Source organism: Asterias amurensis, chromosome 9 (assembly GCF_032118995.1).
Source record: "Asterias amurensis chromosome 9, ASM3211899v1".
NCBI classification, from domain to species: Eukaryota; Metazoa; Echinodermata; class Asteroidea; order Forcipulatida; family Asteriidae; genus Asterias; species Asterias amurensis.
The window spans coordinates 18,065,627-18,089,218 of NC_092656.1; the positions used below are offsets into that span (position 1 = coordinate 18,065,627).

At 36.0% G+C, this 23,592-nt stretch overlaps 2 protein-coding genes across 2 annotated transcripts in view; one reads left to right on the forward strand and one right to left on the reverse strand.

Annotated features, from left to right (window-relative positions):
- Positions 1-23,592, reverse strand: part of LOC139942170 (dual specificity mitogen-activated protein kinase kinase 5-like) — a 40,129-nt gene that overhangs the window by 9,083 nt on the left and 7,454 nt on the right. Inside the window, exons 4-13 of the mRNA XM_071938917.1 lie at positions 20,489-20,558; positions 19,442-19,479; positions 18,500-18,564; positions 17,701-17,746; positions 17,215-17,279; positions 16,444-16,483; positions 15,788-15,856; positions 3,912-3,993; positions 2,382-2,443; positions 465-513 (exon numbers count right to left, since the gene is read on the reverse strand). Coding sequence (XP_071795018.1) covers positions 465-513; positions 2,382-2,443; positions 3,912-3,993; positions 15,788-15,856; positions 16,444-16,483; positions 17,215-17,279; positions 17,701-17,746; positions 18,500-18,564; positions 19,442-19,479; positions 20,489-20,558 — 586 coding nt within the window. The remainder of the gene's footprint in view (positions 1-464; positions 514-2,381; positions 2,444-3,911; positions 3,994-15,787; positions 15,857-16,443; positions 16,484-17,214; positions 17,280-17,700; positions 17,747-18,499; positions 18,565-19,441; positions 19,480-20,488; positions 20,559-23,592) is intronic.
- On the forward strand, positions 4,902-15,777 carry LOC139942173 (caprin-2-like). The gene is made up of 2 exons (XM_071938922.1): positions 4,902-5,088; positions 12,117-15,777. Exon 2 carries the CDS (start codon positions 12,117-12,119, stop codon positions 12,972-12,974), a length of 858 nt encoding a protein of 285 aa, XP_071795023.1. The 5' UTR covers positions 4,902-5,088; the 3' UTR covers positions 12,975-15,777.

Below are 23,592 nucleotides of genomic sequence, written 5' to 3' on the forward strand. Positions count from 1 at the left end.
GCCAAAACACAAAGGTTTTGCGGTATGCACGCGAACCATGTTATGGTTTTCGTGTGACGTCAGAGGTCACATCGTCTACCCAAGTATCAAAACCAAACCAAAATTACATTCTGTTCTTATTGCCTCTTATTCTGCTTAAATTCATATTATTATCAGAAACAAATAAATTGACTGAGTTTTTCCAACAAAGGATAATTTTTCTTTGTGGCTGAATGGTTATTAAATAGAATCAACAAATAAAAAAGCTTTAAGTATTAACATAATCAGACTAATCAATTAAGTAGAAACTTTCTTTTCAGTTAAGCTGAAGTTTTTACAAGGAAAAGAGCTGTATTAACTAAAACATTCAACATTCAAAAGTGCTCTGAAGAAAATGTTAAAAATGACATCCATTTGTTGCCTCCCTCTCTTTCTTAGAGGTATTATCAACAAATGAGATTACATAACAAACCCCTTCAACTAACCTCTATGCATGATCTTTAAGCTCCAAAGATATGTAAGTCCTTTGACAACCTGATAGATAAATTAGACAAGTTTATGTAAAGGAAGGTTTTTTCAACTTACTTTGTAACTTACAGGGTTTGAAGAGAATGATAGTGGAAAGCTTCCCTTCAAATATTACTAACTAAGGTTGTGTAGTTTTTAAGAAATGAGTAAAACAAGTAACAAAATCATTTTGGTCTCATGAGACCAAAATGATTTTAGCATGTAAAATCCCCTTAACCAGTTATGATATTATACCAAAACCATCTATAGCATAACGTTTTTACATGCTAAAACTGAGACGAAAATTATTACTTTTACTCATTTCTCAAAAACTACAGCACCTCAGTAAGTAAAATTTCAAAGGAAGCTTTTTATCTACTATCATACTCTTCAATCTGTGTAAGTTTAATGTAAATCTGTGGACATTGTGTTTTTTGTAAGGAAAAATTACATATACCAAATTGTTTGCTGTTGAAATCATGGGTGACTTGGGGAGGAGTGCCTGCAGTTGTTATATGAACAAGGGGGAACATTACTATGTGTACTAAAGCTTACAATGAACACACCTTTAAAAACAGAGTAGCTGTCAGAGGAATAAGGCAAGCTACGAATTAAGTTTTCTATTTATCAAACAAGAAATAAAACTAACTGTACAATACATCAAGGGTCAAAGGTCAAGACAATGGAAGCAAACCTCAAAGCACAATCTTCTATAGAAACAATTAATATCTGCATTTGGTCATCAGTATGTAAACCCCAACATAAGTAAATTTACAAAAATACACACAAAAGTGCACATTTTTAGCCTTAAAGACCTGCTTGAACCAATATGTCAAGTCGTAAACTTTGCTGAAATTCACTTAAAATGTTTTCAAAGATTAGGGAAATCGAGTCATATGACTATAAAAAGATTTCAATTGTGTAAAAAAACAATCATTTTGAATGCCCTTATCCAGGGCTTTTCTGAAAGATTTGCGAAAAGCCCTGTTACGTAATCACTCTCAAAACGTCATCTCTGGGAGCTCCAATTTGTAAAGCCGCTTTGTTGCAACGTGGAGGCATAACAAAGCAAGCTCCCAGAGATGACGTCAGCGGCATTGTCCTTTGACGTGCTCTCAACGGCAGAAGTGTTTTTAGTTTTACAAAACCTTACGGTTGGGGCCTGATTTTTTAATCGATAATTACGAAAAGTTCAGAAGTTTACACATCAAAATAACATTAAAATGGTGAACAAGTGCATTATAAACAAGGTAAAATACCATTTCCGTTGAAACATTCCGCTCAGGTAGCTGTTTAAAGACAGTGGACACTGTTGGTAATTTTTAAAGACTAGTGCTCTCACTTGGTGTATCTCAACATATGCAGTAAATAACAAACCTGTGAAAATTTGAGCTCAATCGGTCGTCAAAGTTGCGAGATAATAATGAAAGAAAAAAACACCCTTGTCACACGAAGTGGTGTGCATTTAGATGGTTGATTTTGAGACCTCAAATTCTAAATCTGAGGTCTCAAAATCAAATTCGTGGAAAATGACTTCTTTCTCAAAAACTACGTCACTTCAGAGGGAGCTGTTTCTCACAATGTTTTATACCATCAACCTCTCCCTATTACTCGTCACAAAGAAAGGTTTTATGATATTAATTATTTTGAGTAACTACCAATAGTGTCCACTGCCTTTAAAGTTATTTATTGGTAACCAATGTGTACCTGAAATTGAGATGATCAGCTTCAAACAAAATAATCCCCAAAAAGAGCATTGTAATAAAAGTATTACTAATAACAACAGCGAATTCGCTAAACAGATACAAAGTGCACACAAGAAAGAAGAAACTTAATGGTTGATATGAAGAGGTAAGTTTTTAAATATAGAGAGAAAACCAGCAGAGCTTACTTACAGATACAGTTATTCTCCCCAAGAGATCCTCTGGAATACATCTATACATCTCTAATGAACCACCTGAATAGATTATAATAACAATGACTTCATCATACAATTCAGTTTACTCATTTACTTTGAAAGATTTAACCTAGTGAGGTTTTAACAACAGACAAAAGATGTCAGGAAAACGAAAATCCCTCAAAATTGTTTCAAAGAAAAATGTTTATATGAGATGTTCATTAAACTAATGTGTACCATGTACACCAAGTTACTGAAACTCTTACAACACTATACAACACAATACAACACTATGCTGCATTAAAGGAACACGTTGCCTTGGATCGGTCGAGTTGGTCTTTGAAAAGAGTTTGTAACCGTTTGTTATAAAATGCATATGGTTAGAAAGATGTTTTAAAAGTAGAATACAATGATCCACATACATTTGCCTTGAAATTGCGTGGTTTTCCTTTTATGGGAGTCAAAAATTTGACTCCCATAAATGGCCGACAGTGTTTGTCGGCGAGGTAAAAGGAAAACCGCGCAATTTCAAGTGATACTTGTGTGGATCAATATATTCTACTTTTAAAATATCCTTCTAATCATATGCATTTTGTAACAAACGGTTACAAACGCTTTTCAAAGACCAACTCGACCGATCCAAGGCAACGTGTTCCTTTAATGTACAATCAGTACTGTACATGCAAATGGTGTACATATTATTCACATTTATTCATGAAACTCTGACGAACTAATTAAGGTTCTCCGCTAAGTGGAGAGGATATTTAAGTGGTTTTATTTATAAGACCTTGTAATGTACATGTAGGAATTGATGTTATGTCATTACATTATACAAGCAAGGAGACCAATTTGGTTGATAATGATAGGAACTGGTTGGAATGCACTGATTGACAGATAGTCAATAGTCATAGAAAACTCTCATCAAAGACCAAAGATGTTCCATGTATAAACAGGTTTCATTATTTTATTAAACGCAATGCATAAAAACAAATCAAACAAACAATTGGTGTTTTTTTCTTTCTTGTAGGTCAACTATTAAAATGCACATGGATCAATGTAATTTTGATAAGTTATTATAAACTGCAAGTTAAAGCCAGTGGACACTATTGGTAATTGTCAAAGACCATGCTTCTCACTTGCTGTATCTCAAGATATGCATAAAATAACAAACCTGTGAGAATTTGAGATTGATTGGTCGTCGGAGTTGCGAGATGAAAGAACTATGAAAGAACAAAACACCCTTGTCACACGAAGTTGTGTGCTTTCAGATGCTTGATTTCGGGACCTCAAGTTCTAAACCTGAGGTCTCGAAATCAAATTCATGGAAAATGGCACTTCAGAGGGTGCCGTTTCTCACAATGTTTTATACCATCAACCTCTCCCCATTACTCGTCACCAAGAAAGGTTTTAATAGTGTCCACTGCCTTTAAAATGCACATGGATCAATGTAATTTTGATAAGTTATTATGAACTGCAAGTTCTGCAATGCATACCTATTTCAATCTAATGGTTAATAACACTGGCTTACCATCCATAAACTCTGTGCAAATTGATATTCTATTCTCTGTGAAGAAAGCTCCATAGAAGCCAATGATGAATGACGAATCACACTAAAGCAATCAAGAAAAGAAAAACAGTCATGAATGAAACATTAGATTTCTCTCATTCTAAACAAATTGACCGTGACAAGAAACGTCTGTATAAGGAATTGAATCTGACTAGGTCATTCTTGGTGGGGTGTTTGTCACATAGTTCATCTTTAAACATCTTAGTATGAATTAGTAATGTGAACTTATTATTGGAAAGCCAAGGGAAGGGAATCGTATGTTTTATGTAAATCTAATTTGGTGAGAGGATCTGACAAGATTGATTGTAATTTTAATAGGAATAACTTAAACCTACAGAACACCACGCAATAAAAAAAAACCACTTTTAGTCTTTGAGAAAGACTCTGCTAGAGTAGAAACGTCTGGCCATTAACTATTGTTTTCAATCAAAATACATTACATACACTATTGTACAGACCTTAACTGTACCAATTACCTTCTGTTTTGGTAATATTCTGGTCACAAAAAAATGTAAAGCTCAATGACTAGCCTGTAAATTTTGTAGACATTTGGTAACATAAAACAATGTATATAAAACTCAAACAAAAAAAAGCTTGTTTGAAACACTGAGTTTTACTTCACTTTTAAGGTGCACTGATGAGCTGCAAAAGGGAATACCTGTTTCATTATGGTTAAACTCTGATATTAATATGAATAAGACACCTCAATGAGTACACTTGTCAGCAAAAATGAAATTTAGATAAAAAACTATCATACAGGCAAAGACACGGTCACATGCTATCTGCACTCATGACAGCAGCATCTTTATGATGTCCAATCATAAAGTCCAATCTAAAATGGTTACCCCTCTTCAAGGAGTGTAGTAGTCCACCTTTATATCGCAGCAATAAGAGGTAAGGAGCATAATACAGATTGCTCTATAGAAAGTGAATCTGATGAGGATTGTACAATAAGAACGTCTACTCATTCAATCTCTATCTCAGTATCCTTTCACAGTGGTGTCTACTAATAAGCAGAATCGGGATCATTCAACTCGATAACTTTCAAGAGGACAATCCAGTCTTCATTTTGGAAAAAACTGTGCGAGAAAATTACTTTGTCGTCAGAAGTATTGCATCAGGTATTGCTGGACTGAAGGTAAGGTTTATTTCTTTCAAAAAACTAGTGCTACCCGTTCTAAGGATCATAATTGATGTGAAAGTTAAATTGAATTGAGTAGAATGTATGGCAAAAATAATCTGTATTCATAAATGACAGAATTTATGTGTTCAACTGGATAGTTATATTAGATAGATAAAATGGTTTATTAAAAAACTGCCCTCGCAGCACAAAGGCTGAATTACAACAATTTTACATAAATTAAAAATTTGAAATTAAAATAAATAGAAGGCAAATTATACTTCAGAAGAACAGCTGACTATTACCAGTGCTATGATTCAGGTATGACAATGTACCCTCACTATAAACAACATACTGCATATCAAAAGTCAAAAACACCACTTTTGTTTTATGCTTCTTCTGTCCACTTCAAACAATATTCCTGTCACAAAAAGGTACTTTGGCCAGGAACAAGAGCTTATTGCAGATGTCTTTTCTTAAAGGCAGTGGACACTATTGGCATAAAACCTTTCTTGGTGACGAGTAATGGTGAGAAGTTGATGGTATAAAACACTGTGAGAAACGGCTCCCTCTGAAGTGCCATAGTTTTCGAGAAAGAAGTAATTTTCCATGAATTTGATTTCGAGACCTCAGATTTAGAACTTGAGGTCTCGAAATCAACCATCTAAACAAACACAACTTCGTTCGACAAGGGTTATTTTTCATTCATTATTATTTCGCAAGTTCGATGACCGATTGAGCTCAAATTTTCACAGGTTTGTTATTTTATGCATATGTTTAGATACACCAACTGTGAAGGCTAGTCTTTGACAATTACCAATAGTGTACAGTGTCTTTAATAAAAACCTTTGCATGGTTTCATACCATTTTTCTTATATAATGCTGTAAAGAGATTTAAGTAGTGTCATGTAACTACGCGTATCTCTGAAGAGTAATGAATGCTTTTTATAACAGTGTGTGATTGTCCCCATCCGGGGTCCAGTCTTGAGTCACTCAATTATGTACAACACATATGATTGTGTGCTTCCAAGATAACATTCATGAAGTTAAATATGAGCGTCCCTCGATTACTCAAACACATTAAAACAAAAAAATTGTGAATGTAATTCAGTTCAATCTGTATACTTAAAATGATTGGTTACAGTAAATATGAATGAAAAAGGTTCACATTGTCAGTTTAAAGGAACACGTTGCCTTGGATCGGACGAGTTGGTCAAAACAAAAGCGTTTGTAACCGTTTTTTATAAAATGCATATGGTTGGAAAGATGTTTTAAAAGTAGAATACAATGATCCACACAAGTTTGCCTCGAAATTGCGTGGTTTTCCTTCTACTGTGCGAACTAACATGGTCGGCCATTTATGGGAGTCAAAATGTTGACCCCCATAAATGGCCGACGTGTTAGTCGACGAGGTAAAACGAAAACCACGCAATTTCGAGGCATGTTTGTGTAGATCATTGTATTCTACTTTTACAACATCATTCTACCCATATGCATTTTATAAAAAACGGTTACAAATGCTTTTCAAAGACCAACTCGACCGATCCAAGGCAACCTGTTCCTTTAAGGGGCCTGCATTCCAAAATAATAAATGTTTTAAAAGGTTTTAGCTTTTTCAAAACTGTTTTATCCAAGTTTAAATTTGTTCATAACAGAGTAGGGCTAGATGGCTTATGTTAAAGGGAAGTACACTTTTGGTAATTGTCAAAGACCAGTCTTCTCACTTGGTGTATCCCATCATGTGCATAAAATAACAAGCCTGTGAAAATTTGGCCTCAATTAGTCATTGAAGTTGCGCGAAAATGATGAAAAAAAACCTTGTTGGACGAATTTGTGTGCTTTCAGATAAGAATAAAAGACTTCTAGCCAAATAAGGTTGCAGGTTCGTATCCTGCTCTCATCAATTTGTTTTTGCTTCTCAAAAATAAAACAACATTTAGACAAACATTGATTTGACTGACAGCAACAGCTCAGAAAGAGACATCAATCTTGATATACAAATAGTCAGCCAAAATAAGTATAAAAAGTAAAAACCTCAAGTTGCTTTACATACTGCACTCTGTTGTGCTCATTACTACTTCAACTTAAGTGTCTACATTTACATGCTTTGATGCACATCATTAAACTAGAAAAACCTGATATAATAACGAAACTGCATAAGAGCTGTTTGCTAGAATGAGTGCAATTCCCTGAGGATGATATCACATGTAGGTCTAGATCCATGGCTAAATGGTTCAAGACTGATTGGCAATTAATACCTTAGTGTTAACACTTTGGTCTACTAGCCTGCTCATCACTAAAGGCTCCATCAACACTCTGTCACTATAAAGTCGCTACTACACTAAACACTGCTAACCAGCACAAGGCAATACATCATACACACTACAGCATTGCAGATTTTTCCAAGGGTTCCAGCCATGTATTAAAGGCAGTGGACACTAGTGGTAATTGTCAAAGAATAGCCCTCATGGTTGGTGTATCTCAACATATGCATAAAATAACAAACCTGTGAAAATTTGAGCTCAATCGGTCATCGAACTTGCGAGATAATAACGAAAGAAAAAAACACCCTTGTCACACAAAGTTGTGTGTGTTTAGATGGTTGATTTCGAGACCTCAAGTTCTAAATCTGAGGTCTCGCAATCAAATTCGGGGAAAATTACTTCTTTCTCGAAAACTATGGCGCTTCAGAGGTAGCCGTTTCTCACAATGTATTATACTATCAACCTCTCCCCATTACTCGTAATCAAGAAAGGTTTTATGATGATAATTGTTTTGAGTAATTACCAATAGTGTCCACTGCCTTTAAGCAAATCGCCTTGTGTCCTTTTATCCAGACTATAATCTGAAGTGTCACTCACATACACTTACATTGTACTTGAAACAAACAATCTTTACTAAAATATAGCAAATGTTTTGGTTTTGGGGGAAAGTTACAAAAATAAAGACAGAAGAAACATAGGCTTTGTAAAATTATGTAAATCAAAATACAGACACTCTAGTGTAAGCACTTAACTTTCCTCAATTCCTCTTATCATTATAACCTTGCATTAAACTGCAAGTGTTATTTCTTGACACAACAGCGTTTTATAGGGAATGACCAAGGAGCTATAGACGCCAGTGAATAAACCAATACAGGCCTGTTTGATGATACGTGTCCTTCCATCAGGACCCTGAGGGGCTTAAAGTCACTTAGATGTTATTACATTTATTGAGTTATGGTTATGATATATTAAAGAATTCCATGTGATCTTGGCAAGGCGCCTATTTGTCTTGAGTAGTCAAGACATCCATCATCAAGTCTTACTTGGAAACTTCATCACTTATCCTCCTTAGACTAACAAGCAGAATTAATCCAAGCGCTTTGATGAAATTGACCAGAAATCTTAAACCAGGCAAGATTTGAATAACAATATCAAGAAGTGTGTGTGTATCAGTTTGATAGTGGGATGAACAGAGTGTCTCATAATAACCGTACAGTGTGTTGACTCATTGTACTTCAATACATCCTAGGTTGTGTACTCAACAGTTACCATACACTCTGGTGTGTTTCCTTTTACTTCAGAATAACTCACTAGTTTCCATTACACTGGGGGTTAGTCAAGAAGCCTTGATCAAATATTGAGATTCAATTGAAAGCATGATAAAGTGCATCTGATGACACGGAGGTGAATAAATGATGGCCGTTAAGTGAAGTATGTTTGCTGACACCAATTTAATTCAATAAAATGATGAGAGTTTGGCAAATGGAGACCTCTACTTTATAAATCTAGCTGTGGCATTATACACACTGTATAACCTACAAACATAAAACAATAACTAGTATTTTTTATTATTAATTGGTTTATTGTTAAAAACACATTGCAGCCAAAGGCTGAATTAAATGCAATTTACAAAAAAGAAAAATACAATATTAAAACTCAGGCAGTCTGAGACAAAATTTTACAAGAAAGCACACTTAGACTAACAGTCCTTAAAAGAAGATAATGAAAAAATAATAAATTAAATTTGGGGGAACATCCACAAAATTGATTGGTTGATACAATACGAGACATCAGATCCAACGGTGGACTGAGAGGACAATATTGCACTATTTTCTATTTAGTAACCCAGTCATGTAAGGCAGAGGGCTTGTTCTGAATCTGGTAGTGCGACACCTGTATGGTTAGTAGGATTTTAAACTTTGCATGGTGGAAATAAGATATAGAAGAGTTTGCAGTAACACCATGTAATAACAATCTCTAAATGAGTTGGGGTGGTTCTGAAAAGAACCGTTGGATTAACTCGACGTTTCGATCAGTATGCTCTGATCAGAGCATATGATATGACGATCAGAGCATACCGATCGAAACGTTGATTTAAAATCAACGGTTCTTTCAGAACCACCCCAACTCATTTAGAGATTGTTATTACATAGTGTTACCGCAAACTCTTCTATACCTGTATGGTTTGAACTTAGTACATGTAGTATAGACAACATCGGCATGCATAAATCACTATGAATGCTGGCAAAGAACACCTTTTCATTAACAACCTGATGAAATTCAATATTGGAAAGAGGGTGGGATTTCTGGCCATGAAACCATATTATACTTTATGGAAAGAAGGTTTTTTTATTGGTGCACCTATGTAGAAGTGCAAGTGAGTAAACCCAGATGGCATTTGAGGGACAGTGTCTACCTATAATCCAATAATCTACATCAGACTCAATATTGAGCCTAGTCTTTAATCAAGTCTGTCGTAGCTAAATCTTCTCCCTCATGATTGTTGTTCTTGACTGACTGGATATTTCCATAGCAGTTAACGTTCTGTTTTCATAAGAAGCTACTTAATTGACGAGGGTACGTTAGTATAGTCTGCTCATGAGACCAGCGTGCTTCATTAAAAAATGCACAACTTTGCTACACAAGTATAAATGTACACAGGCAGCTGCTACTACAAACTCATTATTGAATGAGTAAACCATAAATATGTGAATTGTACAATGCAATCATTCACTGTTGAATGAAATCTGCATGTTGGAAAGATCATTGCTGAGAAAATCTCGCCCTAATTGTGACTACTGCTGCAAGTACAAAAAATATAGTAAAAAATGAACAAAAATGGCATAATCTGGTAGACATTCACACTACACAAAATCACAATCACACATTATATGGTAGTTTTGCCTTGTGCTGCACTTATTCCCTTAAAGCCATTGGACCCTTTCGGTTCAGAAAAAAAAAAAAAGTTCACAGATTTAAAAATAACTTATAGGGTTTACAGAAGGCAATGGTGAAAGACTTCTCTTGAAATATTATTCCATGAAATGCTTTACTTTTTGAGAAAACAGCAAAACAATATAAATTCTCGTTAACGAGAATTACGGATTTATTTTAAATACATGTCATGACATGGCGAAACGCGCGGAAACAAGGGTGGGGTTTTCCGTTGTTTTCTCCCGACTCCGATGACCGATTGAGCCTAAATTTTCACAGGTTTGTTATTTTACATAGAAGTTGTGATACACGAAGTGTGGGCCTTGGACAACACTGTTTACCGAAAGGGTCCATTGGCTTTAAGCCCCAAGTCTAAAAGTAATACAGTTACATGGTTACACTATTCTACGTAGCTCTTGATGCTTTCTCAAATTCAAGTGTTAATTTGTACCGTGCCAAAAAAAACCTAAATGTTGCTTCTGAGCAAGAAAATCGATATAAGAGAAACAGTGAGAAGCCCCAAGGCCACAACATGTTATTTCTGGCCTGATGGATGACGCTTGTCAAGAGACAGGAGGGAATCAAGATAACCTTAACCCTCCAGTATACAGTTTGTCTGTTTCTACTATAGGCCAAAAAAGCCCCACTTATTCTGGGCCAATTTGAGTGAGTGCGTTGGGTATACACTCCTTTTAAAGCCATTGGACCCTTACGGTACAGAAAAAAAAAAAAAGTTCACAGATTTACAAATAATTTACAGGGTTTACAGAAGGTAATGGTGAAAGACTTCTCTTGAAATATTAGTCCATGAAATGCTTTACTTTTTGAGAAAACGGTAAAACAATATAAATTCTCGTTAACGAGAATTACGGATTTGTTATAAACACATGTCATGACACGGCGAAACGCGCGAAAACAGGAGTGGGTTTTGCCGTTATTTTCTCCCGACTCCGATGTCCGATTGAGCCTAAATTTCCACAGGATTGTTATTTTATATATAAGTTGTGATACACGAAGTGTGGGACTTGGACAATACTGTTTACCGAAAGTGTATAATGGCTTTAATATACTTCTGTTTCAACTAATCAAAACAAAAAATCTACTTATTTTGGGCCAATTTGTGTGTGTGTTGGTGTTGTGTTTTTCTTTTGTTTATCGTCTTTTTTTTCAACAGTTTGGGTTATACATGCACAGGAATTTATTTATAAATTATGCAGCTGTATTTATGACGGGTAATAACTGTTTATGTAAATGAGTGAGAGGTACTATCTATTTATAACCTTACTTCCTTCTGACTGACTGTTGAGTTTAAATTAATATGACTGCTCTTCAATGGTAGCTCAATCTGGAGATGTGTAGTAATTGAATTTGAAATGAAGCTTGGAATGTGCCATTCAATTTGCAATTATAGCTGTGGTCCCTTGGTAATTGTCAACATGTAGATTGCTTTACATTGCAAATATTAATATCATTTCATCTGAGAATCAATAATATGGAGAAAAAAATCATTACATCTGCTTGCATGCTTCTCCAAACAAACTGACAACTGATTTTAATTCCAACACCAGTAATGAAGGTTATATCATTGTGCGCTACTGACAATGAAAGATAAGTTGCTACAACATGAAATTAAAATTAAGCTAGCTCTATGCAAAAACATTTGTTAAAAAAATTACAGAAAAAAAAACACTGTTTTTTTTCTCCAAATGACGAAAGATTAACAACCTTGAGAAAGATTAACAACCTTATACATTCCCTTGACATAATTTTGATAGATAATCTGTTGTAAATTTGGGTTTTTTTGAGAATGACTAAATGGTGTCAATGTGTTTTTATTTTGTGATACAGATGGCTCTGTCTACATTCTGGCAATGTTTCCTGTTCACGCTGTTTCTTCTCATTCCCAAACTGATTGATTCAGCAAGAGCAGACCGACCTTGTAAAGATTGTTGTCAACAGAGGGGTGAGCCAGGACCTATTGGTCCACAAGGTACACCAGGTATAGTAGGACCACAAGGTCTTCCTGGACGTGATGGTATGAATGGTCTTAATGGTCCAGCAGGGTTACCTGGACGTACAGGTGATAAGGGTGATAAAGGCAGTGAAGGGGATATCACTGCTGTCCTGAAACTACTCAGTCAACAATCTCCTGAAACTCTATCCGATCTACAGACTGCATTGAAGACACTAGCTGACCAAAGAGTACAACAACAACAGCAAAGTGTACACCCAGCAAATCCTGATATGATGATGGCATCTGCCCCATTAGCTTATCCATGGGGACAAGTTGAAATCACTGCTTTTACTGTAATACGTACTGCAGATCTTCCTGGACATGGTGATGCTGTCAAAGACATTACTTTTGACACTGTAATCACAAACATTGGCAACCGCTTTAATTTTGAAACAGGGCATTATGTGTGTCCTACCAATGGCACTTACTATTTCACCTTTTCCATTGCACATGACCGTGATGCAATGGTAGAGTTGGTCAAGAATGGACAGCGGTTGGTTGCAATACACGGTGATGCAGCACAGAAATTACGTACAATGTACACTAATAGTGTAGTGGTTGAGTTGAATGAGAGAGATGAAGTATGGATTCGTCTAGCTAGGAGTCATAGCATCAGTGGTAATACTCAGAATCTGACTACATTCACAGGATACCTTCTGTATCCCGCTTCTGCTACTAAACCTAAAGGTTGATAAAATCTTACTGACAAAGAAGTCACTGACCCTAGAAATGCTATCCAACTGCTGTAACATGATAACTCTATGGTTCATCTTTTGAAACTCACTTGAATTTCAGCTAAAATAAATGTTGTATTTCATTGGGATTACAAAGTAGATAGTTTCAGCTATATATCGGCAAATTAAAAAGAGTTTATTTGTTGAATGTTCAGTGTACAATAGGTGAACAACCATCAATAAGTGTAATAAGTTCAAATTAAAACGGTTTCATGTATACTCGGCTAATTAATCCCATTTCCATAAGAGCAGTATGTAAAAACAGAATTTTCGGATAAAAAATATTTGCTTGAATGTCATTAAATCATGAAAGCTTATTTGGGAGGTGTTGGCACACTTTTAAATGACCGACAAACATCAACACATGATATTACATTAAGGTCAATACAAACTAAATCTGAGGTTGCACTCAATGTTTACGTGAAGTTACTCTTTTGAACCGTTTGCCATGGAGGTACCTCAAATAAACAAACAAATAGCAGATAATATTACCATGCATCTGGTGTCTATTATCGATTCAAAATGTAAATGTTCAGCATCAAAATAGTCAAGTCTGTGCTGCACAAAAGGAAAGCAAGGAGCTGAAATCTGATGCTGTATATTCAGCAAGTTCAAAGCTTAAACAATACCAGACGGAATCATAAGAACTCTAGATGATGAATACCTGAATATGAAAGACTAAAAAGGGATAAGGTTTACAGCGAGTTGAAGCTGCTCAGCTAAGTCACTCATATTACTCAGAGCCTCATTGACCTATTAGGATTGCACAATATAGTAATCTTAAACTAGTCCATTGTACCCTTCACTTCTTAAAGGCAGTGGACACTATTGGTAATTACTCAAAATATTTATTAGCATAAAACCTTTCTTGGTGATGAGTAATGGGGAGAGGTTGATGGTATAAAACATTGTGAAAAACGGCTCCCTCTGAAGTGATGTAGTTTTCGAGAAACAAGTAATTTTCCACAAATTTGATTTCGAGACCTCAGATTTAGAACTTGAAATCAACCATCTAAACGCACACAACGTCGTGTGACAAGGGTGTTTTTTTATTTCATTATTATCTCGCAAGTTCGATGACCAATTTTCACAGGTTTGTTATTTTATGCATACGTTGAGATACACCAACTGTGAAGGCTAGTTTTGACAATTACCAGTAGTGTCCACTGCCTTTTTAAGTCCAGTGGAACATGAATTTGCATACATGTAAGACTCCCTTGAGCTAGATTAATCATCAAATCTGTGAGTTGGATTTTCCCTTTTTCCATTTTAGATTACATATTTGTTATTATCCAAAGAGATAACTGAATACCAAACTAAATTTACAGAATGGCATTGCTGAGAATTTTTTTTACTAAGCTACATCAATATTTTAAATGGTATGTTTGTCAATTTGATTGTTAAAAATAGTACTACAATGGTAACAACAAAGCTTCAAAAATAACTAATTATTACTAATTTTTGGATTGTTAACTGAGTTTTTAGTAATCTTTTTCTTTACAGTATGTTTTAAACTTGCTTCCTTAGCATTATCTTCATTAATGTGTGATGTGGCACTGCGTGTGTAGTTGTGGCTGTATTCTCATAGAGCTGTGTTAACGAAAACAAACTTTAAATAGTGTCTGTAATTGCATGTTTTAAATCTTTGTCTATATAACCATTTAGGGATTCTATAAAGATTGTACTTTAAGTAAAGTTAGAATCTTCACTTCAATGTACAGTCATTATTAAATATGCAGGGGTCGAAATTAAGTGTATTTCCATGGTAGTCAGCAGGGCTAATGACCAATAATTTTTAGTAGCCCTGATAAGATTTTGGTAGCCCAAAAGCCACGTTATGTCTCGCGTCACGGCTCAAACTTTACAGTACACAGATACACCAATAACATAGTTCTTTATTGCTTGTGATGATGATTTTTGCATTATTATTCAACTAGCCTGTCGGGCTATCAAACTGGAAAAAGTAGTAGCCCGGATGTAAATCTGGTAGTCCCGGGCTAGCGGGCTAGTGGCAATTTCGACCCCTGAATATGTCAAAGTGTTAACTACATAGTAATGACCAAAAAAAAACTGGTATTAGCTCCTAAGTTCATGAAAATTCTTCTTTGACTCTTTAAAGTATCAAGTCTTTTATACCATTCTCAGCTTTCTAATATGTGATGTAGTCTATATGTTGGGTGAGATTAGTTAACCTGAGTGATCAGTCAATCGCATTGTTGTGTGATGGGTCGATTCTATAAGATAGTCTTAGACTTTATGTACCTAAGAAATCATCCAGAGTTGGGAATTATGGGTGCGTTCGTTTAGCTTCCCCGGGTCGACCCCGGTGTGTGGCGTTTTCTTTTTCTAGGACGAACGTGTGAAGATAATTACCCACATTCGTCCTTGAAAAAAAAAACTGCCACACACCGGGGTCGAGCCAGGGAAGCTAAACGAAGGCACCCTATGATAAAACTGTTTGTGGCTATAACCATAATTCCAGAATATTATTCATTTTATAAATGAAGCTCCGTCTATCTGTAATTAACAAAGTAAGTCACAACAAAGATATTATGTTGAAATTGTACTGGTTTTAACCAATATTAAAGCAGTTCAGTGAAGACCAAAAAAAAGATCTTCAATCTGTATACAAGGGGCTCTCCCTTGAGAACAGAGAAGTGTATTATTGCTAGGAAAAGAGTTTTGAAGAAGTGTATGTTTATAAAAACAGATTGAAAAACAAATATCTTATAAAGCACCAAGCCAAAGTCAACCTACATGTAAAAACCTACCTTGTAAAGTATTTGTAGTTCAGATAGAATCTGCTTTTGGACATCTGGAGTAATATCAACAGATATGACCTAGAGATAAAATAATAACCAAAATATAACCACCTTGTTTCTTCTTATTGTTTAAATTATTAAAAGCATCATTAAAAATAAACAACTATAATGGTAGTTACTTTTTCAAGTGCTTCATGTACATGTTCTGAAATAGAGTTTGTTTTCAAGCATTTGTTTTTGTCAGTTTGAAAGGTTAAAGCAATTATACACTTTCGGAACAGAAACAAAAGTTCACAAATTTACAAATAACTTACAGGGTTTACAGAAGGTAAAGGTAAAAGACTTCTCTTGAAATATTATTCCATGAAATGCTTTACTTTATGAGAAAACATTGAAACAATGATCAATTATCGAAAACGAGAATTACGGACTTATAGTAAACACATGTCATGACACGGCGAAATGTGCAGAAACAAGGGTGGGTTTTCCCGTTATTTTCTCCCGACTCCGATGACCAATTGAGCCTAAATTTTCACAGGTTTGTTATTTTATATATAAGTTGTGATACACGAAGTGAGGGCCTTTGGACAACACTGTTTACTGAAGTGTCCAATGGCTTTAAATAAGGGCATCTTAGAAAGTAAAATTATTTTGTTATTATTTACCTTGATTGCCATGATGTTATTTGTAGCAACGTGTCTTGCCCTGCAACAGAGAACAATAATTTTATTTTTTTTTTTTCACTTGAAACAATAATATTCAACTATTACCAGGGCGGATGGTATAGAAAATAGACTGGACTACTACTTTAGCTTATAGGATCGTAATTAACTGTACTGCCGCGGAGTCAGTTCTGAATTGGTCTCAACGTTTCGACTAGCTTTGTATTTCCACCATGCAAAGTTTAAAATCTTACTGCAGCGAGGACATCTCCTGGTGCTCTTAGTACATGTAGTTGCCATAGTAGACAAGGCTGAATCACACAGAAAGACTGAATCCTTCATTCAAAACTTACTTCAGCGGCGACATCTCCTGGTGCTCTTTGTAATTGCCTTAGACAAGGCTAGCCACACACAGAAAGACTGAATCCTTCATATAAAACTATCTTCAGGCATGAGATTTATGTTATAATGTCAATTTTGTCATCAACAAATGAGTTCCAAAGGTCTCTGAGTTCGACATTAAACAAAGAAACTTTGGATATTATTTACGATTAGGTATATGAATTATAATCAAATACATGAAGTCTGCTTTTACCAACTAGACACTCTGGGTGTACCCTACTTTCAAAAGAGATACAGAGCTTAGTAATGCAGTATTAGTTTTAAAACAACTGACATGATAATTATGTTGAATTTGAAGTGTAGAATTTATACTAATTGACTTTAACAAGACAAGAGTCGAGCAAGATGTTTGATACGGTAAGAAATACTTACTTATACACAGATCCACTATGACCATGGCCAAGAACCTCAATATTTTGAATGTCACTCTCGGATATCTGATAAAAAACAAACAAAATTGCAGATAGTTTGCATTTTCATTGGATGGAAAGTAATGGAGAAATTTGGCTGAAACATAAATTGGATTAACATTTTTTTTATCTTTGATCCAGTCCTAGTTCCACTACACAGAGTATATTACATATATCATTCGGTTGCATGCTTATATGTTTAGATTTGCCTTTTTCTTTTTGTAAATAACTTTAGGCCAGTTAGTTTTATGAAAAATAATATCTCTTTGAGAACAAGAAATGTAAACAAACTTAAATTAATTTTTAAATTTATCTAATTAATGTTTTATTTATTTTTTCAAAACTAAATAGTAGCCCTTACGTTATCCGCAAATTGGGAGAGGGTGAAAATTATGAGCTTTAATTCTTTAGATTATAGAATGCTAGTGAAATTAATTTCTACAAGTACCTGTCCAGTTGCCAGTATCTCCCTTAGTTCTGCATCCTGTTGTCTCCTGGAAACCAAAAAGAATAATTCAACTGTTTTACGTATTACTTAAACTTATACCTACATGTAAACTTAACTGATAAGCACCCCCTAAATATACATGTAATTAACCTTAAAATCACACACACACTCACCCATAAACGACTGATTCAAAAAAGGTCAAAAAGTCACTAGGTTACCTATAAAATGACCATGAATTCAGACTCACACAAAAATCTAAGAATGAAACACCAGCAATCGGGGACCTCATACTGTCCCTCTTTTTGTACCTTTTTGGCAACAGCTCCCATGGGTTTAGTAAACACCCCGTTTTGTTTTGGTCCCCCAGTTACATACACACTCTGTAAACATGCTTTACTTTTGTCCACATGATCTTCAACACTGTAAAAAAAACACTGCGTAGATATGTGTGAGTCCACACTGTTTCAGTTCCCTGCATTATGTGGACTTCTTTTGTGTTTAGAACCACACGCCAATTTAAGGTTAATCTAGTACCACAGAGTCACGTACCCATAATGTAGACTGATTCCGCTATCTGCACCTTTGGGGACAGTTCCTTTAGGGCTTGAGCGTACCTATAATGCTCAGGACCACGCCCCAATGTAAAGTTAATCTAGTACCACAGAGTCACGTACCCATAATGTAGACTGATTCCGCTATCTGCACCTTTTGGGACAGTTCCTGTAGGGCTTGTGCTTACCTATAATGCTCAGGACCACACGCCAATGTAAAGTTAATCTAGTACCACAGAGTCACGTACCCATAATGTAGACTGATTCCGCTATCTGCACCTTTGGGGACAGTTCCTGTAGGGCTTGTGCTTACCTATAATGTCAATTTAAAAATCACATCAAATCTTGTTTTAAGTCACACATTATATAGGCAAGCATCAAAAAGAAAAGATTACAGTGCCGGGCAAAGCAAGCATTTGCACTGTATTTTTCATTTTGAGCCAGCATAGGATCAAACTATAAAGGGCTCTTTTTTATGAGAGCAAACTTTTGAATAAATCTATAGCCTTTCATTTGAGTGAAGAGACAGTTCACATTGCTTTATCACAACCAAGGACATCTCTAAGTGCTCATAGTTATTCTAAAAAGTATGCAGACTTTAATACTAAATACTGCATTTTCATTATTGCTTTGTAAAAGGCTCAACCTAATACACATAGATACAATGAGTGACACCAGGATAGAAAAATTCACATGCAAAGATAAGTTCTTCAGCAGTATTTTGAATCAATTGTATGTTTATTCCAAGTATTTAAAGCCATTATACACTTTCGGTACAGAAAAAAAAAAGTTCACAGATTTACAAATAATTTACAGGGTGTACAGAAGGTAATGGTGAAAGACTTCTCTTGAAATATTATTCCATGAAATGCTTTACTTTTTGAGAAAACATTCAAACAATTATTAATTTACGACATCGAGAATTACAAATCTATTATAAACACATGTCATGACACGGCGAAACGCGCGAAAACAGTGGGTTTTCCCGTTATTTTCTCCCGACTCCGATGACCAATTGAGCCTAAGTTTTCACAGGTTTATGATTTTATATATAAGTTGTGATACACGAAGTGTGGGACTTGGACAATACTGTTTACTGAAAGTGTAAAATGGCTTTAAGATGAGTTCTTCAGAAGTAGGGCCTACTACAAATCTTTATTGTAAGCGTTTAAATTCTTGATGATACTTACTGTCAAGCCATGGATGTTTCGCCTCCCTGACTTTATAACTGTGCATTAAACAAAAAAGCAACGTCATTCTCAAAAGCAAAAGGTGGTACATGTAACATGTATAACATTTAATAGATGTTAAATTTGCACCGGGGATAAAGAATATTAATTTTTGGTTTTTACCCATACACACCGATGTGTGTAGCACTGTATACTCAGTACTTTCCCGAGTCCTGTGAAAAAAATCACAGGCATTTTACTCGGGTGGGATTCGAACCCACGACCTTTGCAATTCTAGAGCAGTGTCGAACCAACTAGACCACCGAGATTGCCCGGTAGCTAGAGGCAGTTCGAATCTTATGTTTTAGCAGCAGGTACTGCAAACGATTTAATAGATGTTAAATTTGTATCGGGGATAAAGAATATTAATTTTTGGTTTTTACCCATATACACCGATGTGTGTAGCACTGTATACTCAGTACTTTCCCCGAGTCCTGTGTATAACATTATTAAACATTGATATGCCACATATTTGACATTACATGTTGGTTTAAAAACTCAGCCTTATTCAAATAAGGGGTAGCGGTTAAGACTCAAAGATGAATCAGACAGCAATATCAGTGAATTTTGTCATTCAAATAACTTGACTTATTATTTGGATTGAGTGGACACTATTGGTAATTACTCAAAATAATTATAAGAATTAAACCTTACTTGGTGACGAGCAATGGGGTGAGGTTGATGGTATAAATCAATGTGAGAAATGGCTCCCTCTGAAGTGACATAGTTTTCGAGAAAGAAGTACATGTAATTTTCCGCGAATTTGATTTTGAGACCTCAGATTTAGAATTTGAGGTCTTGAAATCAACCATCTAAATGCACACAACTTCGTGTGACAAGGGTGTTTTTTTCTTTCATTATTATCTCGCAACTTCGACGACCAATTGAGCTCAAATTTTCACAGGTTTGTTATTTTATGCTGAGATACACCAAGTGAGAAGACTGGTCTTTAACAATGACCAATAGTGTCCACTGTCTTTAATCTATAAATAAGCATAAGAAACTTACCTCTTGGGTATATAACAAGAGGCGGAGCCATCTCGTTGGAACTTTCACTCTCAATTATAACTGACATGTACTACAAACAAACCAGAGAAACAAATGAGCAAATAACTTTCAGTGTTTCAGTTAAGGAAGGACCATCAACATCAGTTTGTATAGAGTAACTTTTTTTTAATAGTCAGGTTGCTTAGGTCCAAATTTTGACGAGATCGTGACCGACTGGCCCAAAGCACCAAACTTGGTAGATATATTCTTTAGGTCCTAGAGAAGATATTTAGAAGGGGTGACACCTGAAAAAAATCTTGGGAGGGTACCTAATTTGCATAAATCACAATTTGTGCACAATTTGCATATAAAATCTTTAAAAAAAAATTATGTGGCGATTTTGTTTTTCAGTTGATTGCTGTATTCAGCCCTTTATTAATTAGGCCTATTGATAGGGTTCGAATTATGTATTTTTTACTTTAAAGTCAAAGTAGACTGATGCTTATAACTAATTATCACTAATTAAGACTAATTACAACGTAATTGTTAGTGATTTGATTTAATGTACAATTTTCAACATTCGTTTTATTATTTGCACCTACAATTTGGAGGTGGGCTTCAATTAGCCAATTCAATTTTTTTTTATCCCTCCCGGCGCATTCACTTTGATATTTTAGTTAATAAAGATCAGTTTTAAAAGCATCAGACAAGACATATTTGATTGGGAATCCCTCCTTTTTATACCCGGAATTTTGAGCATAACTGCCTGGAAAATTCTGTTCCGGCAAGCCTTAAGACACTAGTTGCCATGCTGCTGATTGGACCTAATGTAAATTAAAGCACCAAGATATCACCGAGTCACAGGTTTGTCTTTCCATAACTCAGATGGTCAGCTTCAATGCAAAAAACAAAGCTTCTGTGGCAAAAAACAGCAGGCATTCCAAAGAAAAGGAGCCACCTCTTCCTCTCTACAATGGGTTATGTATCCAAACACTCACAAGATGCAACATATAATGAACATCCTGTATAGACTGGGCATCAGTGTTAGCTACGACCGTGCCATTAACAATAACTTTTCTGCCCTGCAAATCTAACATAAGGTCGATGGTAAACTTGAAATTGCAAGAGCTACAGAAGTCTCCTGGATACACAGATCTATTTTTCTCTTAATAAAGAAGGGCAAACTTGAAAAGAGATTATATTGCCTGGTCTGCCTTCCATGCTTTAACTCAGATGCCTCTTTCAGATCCTGCTGCTCTTGACGCCCTCTTTCCCCTTTTCTACGAAAAGGCTACAACCATTGACATGATCAAGCATAATGCTTGATGGGATAGATATCCAAAGGCAGATAACAACATATCTCAATCCATCACCGCTAATTGCTGTGGAACAACCACTGTCTGCCCATGCCAATTTTGTTCAGTGGCGTTTGCCCGAGACATTGTATTGGGGAAAAGCACGTTTTAGTAACGTTGGTCTCCAAATTGAGATGACTCTATAGATGGAACACAATTGGAGACTTTCTTGAAGGATCTGGTTGGACCGCTGCCTTATGTGAAGCTGGTGTGGGCTCCTCAGGTACAGCAGACTCCTTCCTCTAAGCTGCTCACCTCGCTAGAACCAGGCATAGTCACAGTTACAGCCCTAACAGTTGCAAATCTGCAGAGAGAGATGCTTGGCAACTGAAGGTGGAGTCTGACAGTGGGATTTCTTTGAAACGTGGAAGCAGAAGATGATAACGGCAAGCCCTACATTTCAGTACTGGGATATCATCTTGAAATATGAAACACTTGTGCTGATTTTCATCCGTGCTCATGGTATCCGAGATTTTGATCTCTTTGTGGTGGCTTTGGAGGCATTGGTGTCTTGGTTCTTTGTTCTGGATCACACCTACGCTGGCTGGATCCCCATTCACATCCGAGACATGAAGGCTCTACCACAAAATATCAAAGAAGAGGTCATACAAATGTGGGTTCTTCAAAAGACTCAACACGCGTCCTCTTGCATGCCTCTTGACCATGGTCATGAACAAAACAACGTTGGTAAAGGGTCTGGTGGCGTGGTAGAATTTACCGAAAACCCAGTTGCCTCCAGAATATGGATGGTTTCAGGTCCACAACAAGCAAGACTGCTGAAAGAATTTGAGGACCAGTTCTTGGACGGAGAACCTGTCGACATTTACAAGCAGCATGAACAGGGATGACTATGCAGGAGGTTTTCAGGAAACAAGTGAAGAGCCTCACTGAAGCAATCTCAGAAATGGGTAATTCTTTCATTGAAATTCTTCAGAACTGCTTGCTTTGGACACTGGAAATTGTGCTAATAAAGATGTTGTTTCCAAAGTCCGCACAATCGAAGCCCTTGGCATTTCCCAGTACCAGAAGCATGTTAAGGATGTGATTTTAGACCGAAGCACCAGCATTCATAAGCCCATCAAAAGAAATTCTGTGGCCATTTGGAAGCGTGTGAAATCAAAGCCAAACACAAGTGCTAAGCAGCATCGTTCAAGTAAAAACAATGATTGCAATCTTTTCAGCCAGCTCTACTTTGCAATTAAGTCAGTACCGTGATGGAGACTCAACAGAATTCTTCGCCCATGAATCATCCTAGGCCATCTTCTCTCTCGGTGTATGGAGCGCTCCTCCTGCCGACGAAAAAACCTGATCTGGTAGAAATTCTGACAACAGATCAGCCAGACCCTCCGTCATACTACCATGCCAAGGTTTTTGACGACGCTGCTATCGTCCACGCATTTCCTGCAAATCAAACTAGTACATTCAATGAATCTGGTGAAAAGTTATTTCTCCTTTGGATCCAACAATTGAGGGATAGCAACCGAGTAGACATAGTGTGGAATACATACAAGAGAGGTATGTTTGAAGCAATCTATGGAATACATACAAGAGAGGTATGTTTGAAGCAATCTATGAGGAAGAAGAGAGGAAAAGGTGTAGGAAGAAGGTTGCAGGGAACACTAAACTACCAACAAACTTCCTAAACTTTCTGCAGGATCCCACCAAGAGCTATTTCAACTACTAACTGAGAAGGTATCGAACATGAAGTTTCCTGCTGGAAAGGCGAGCATCTGGACAACAAGCTTGAAGTCTGAACAGCGTGCTTCACTA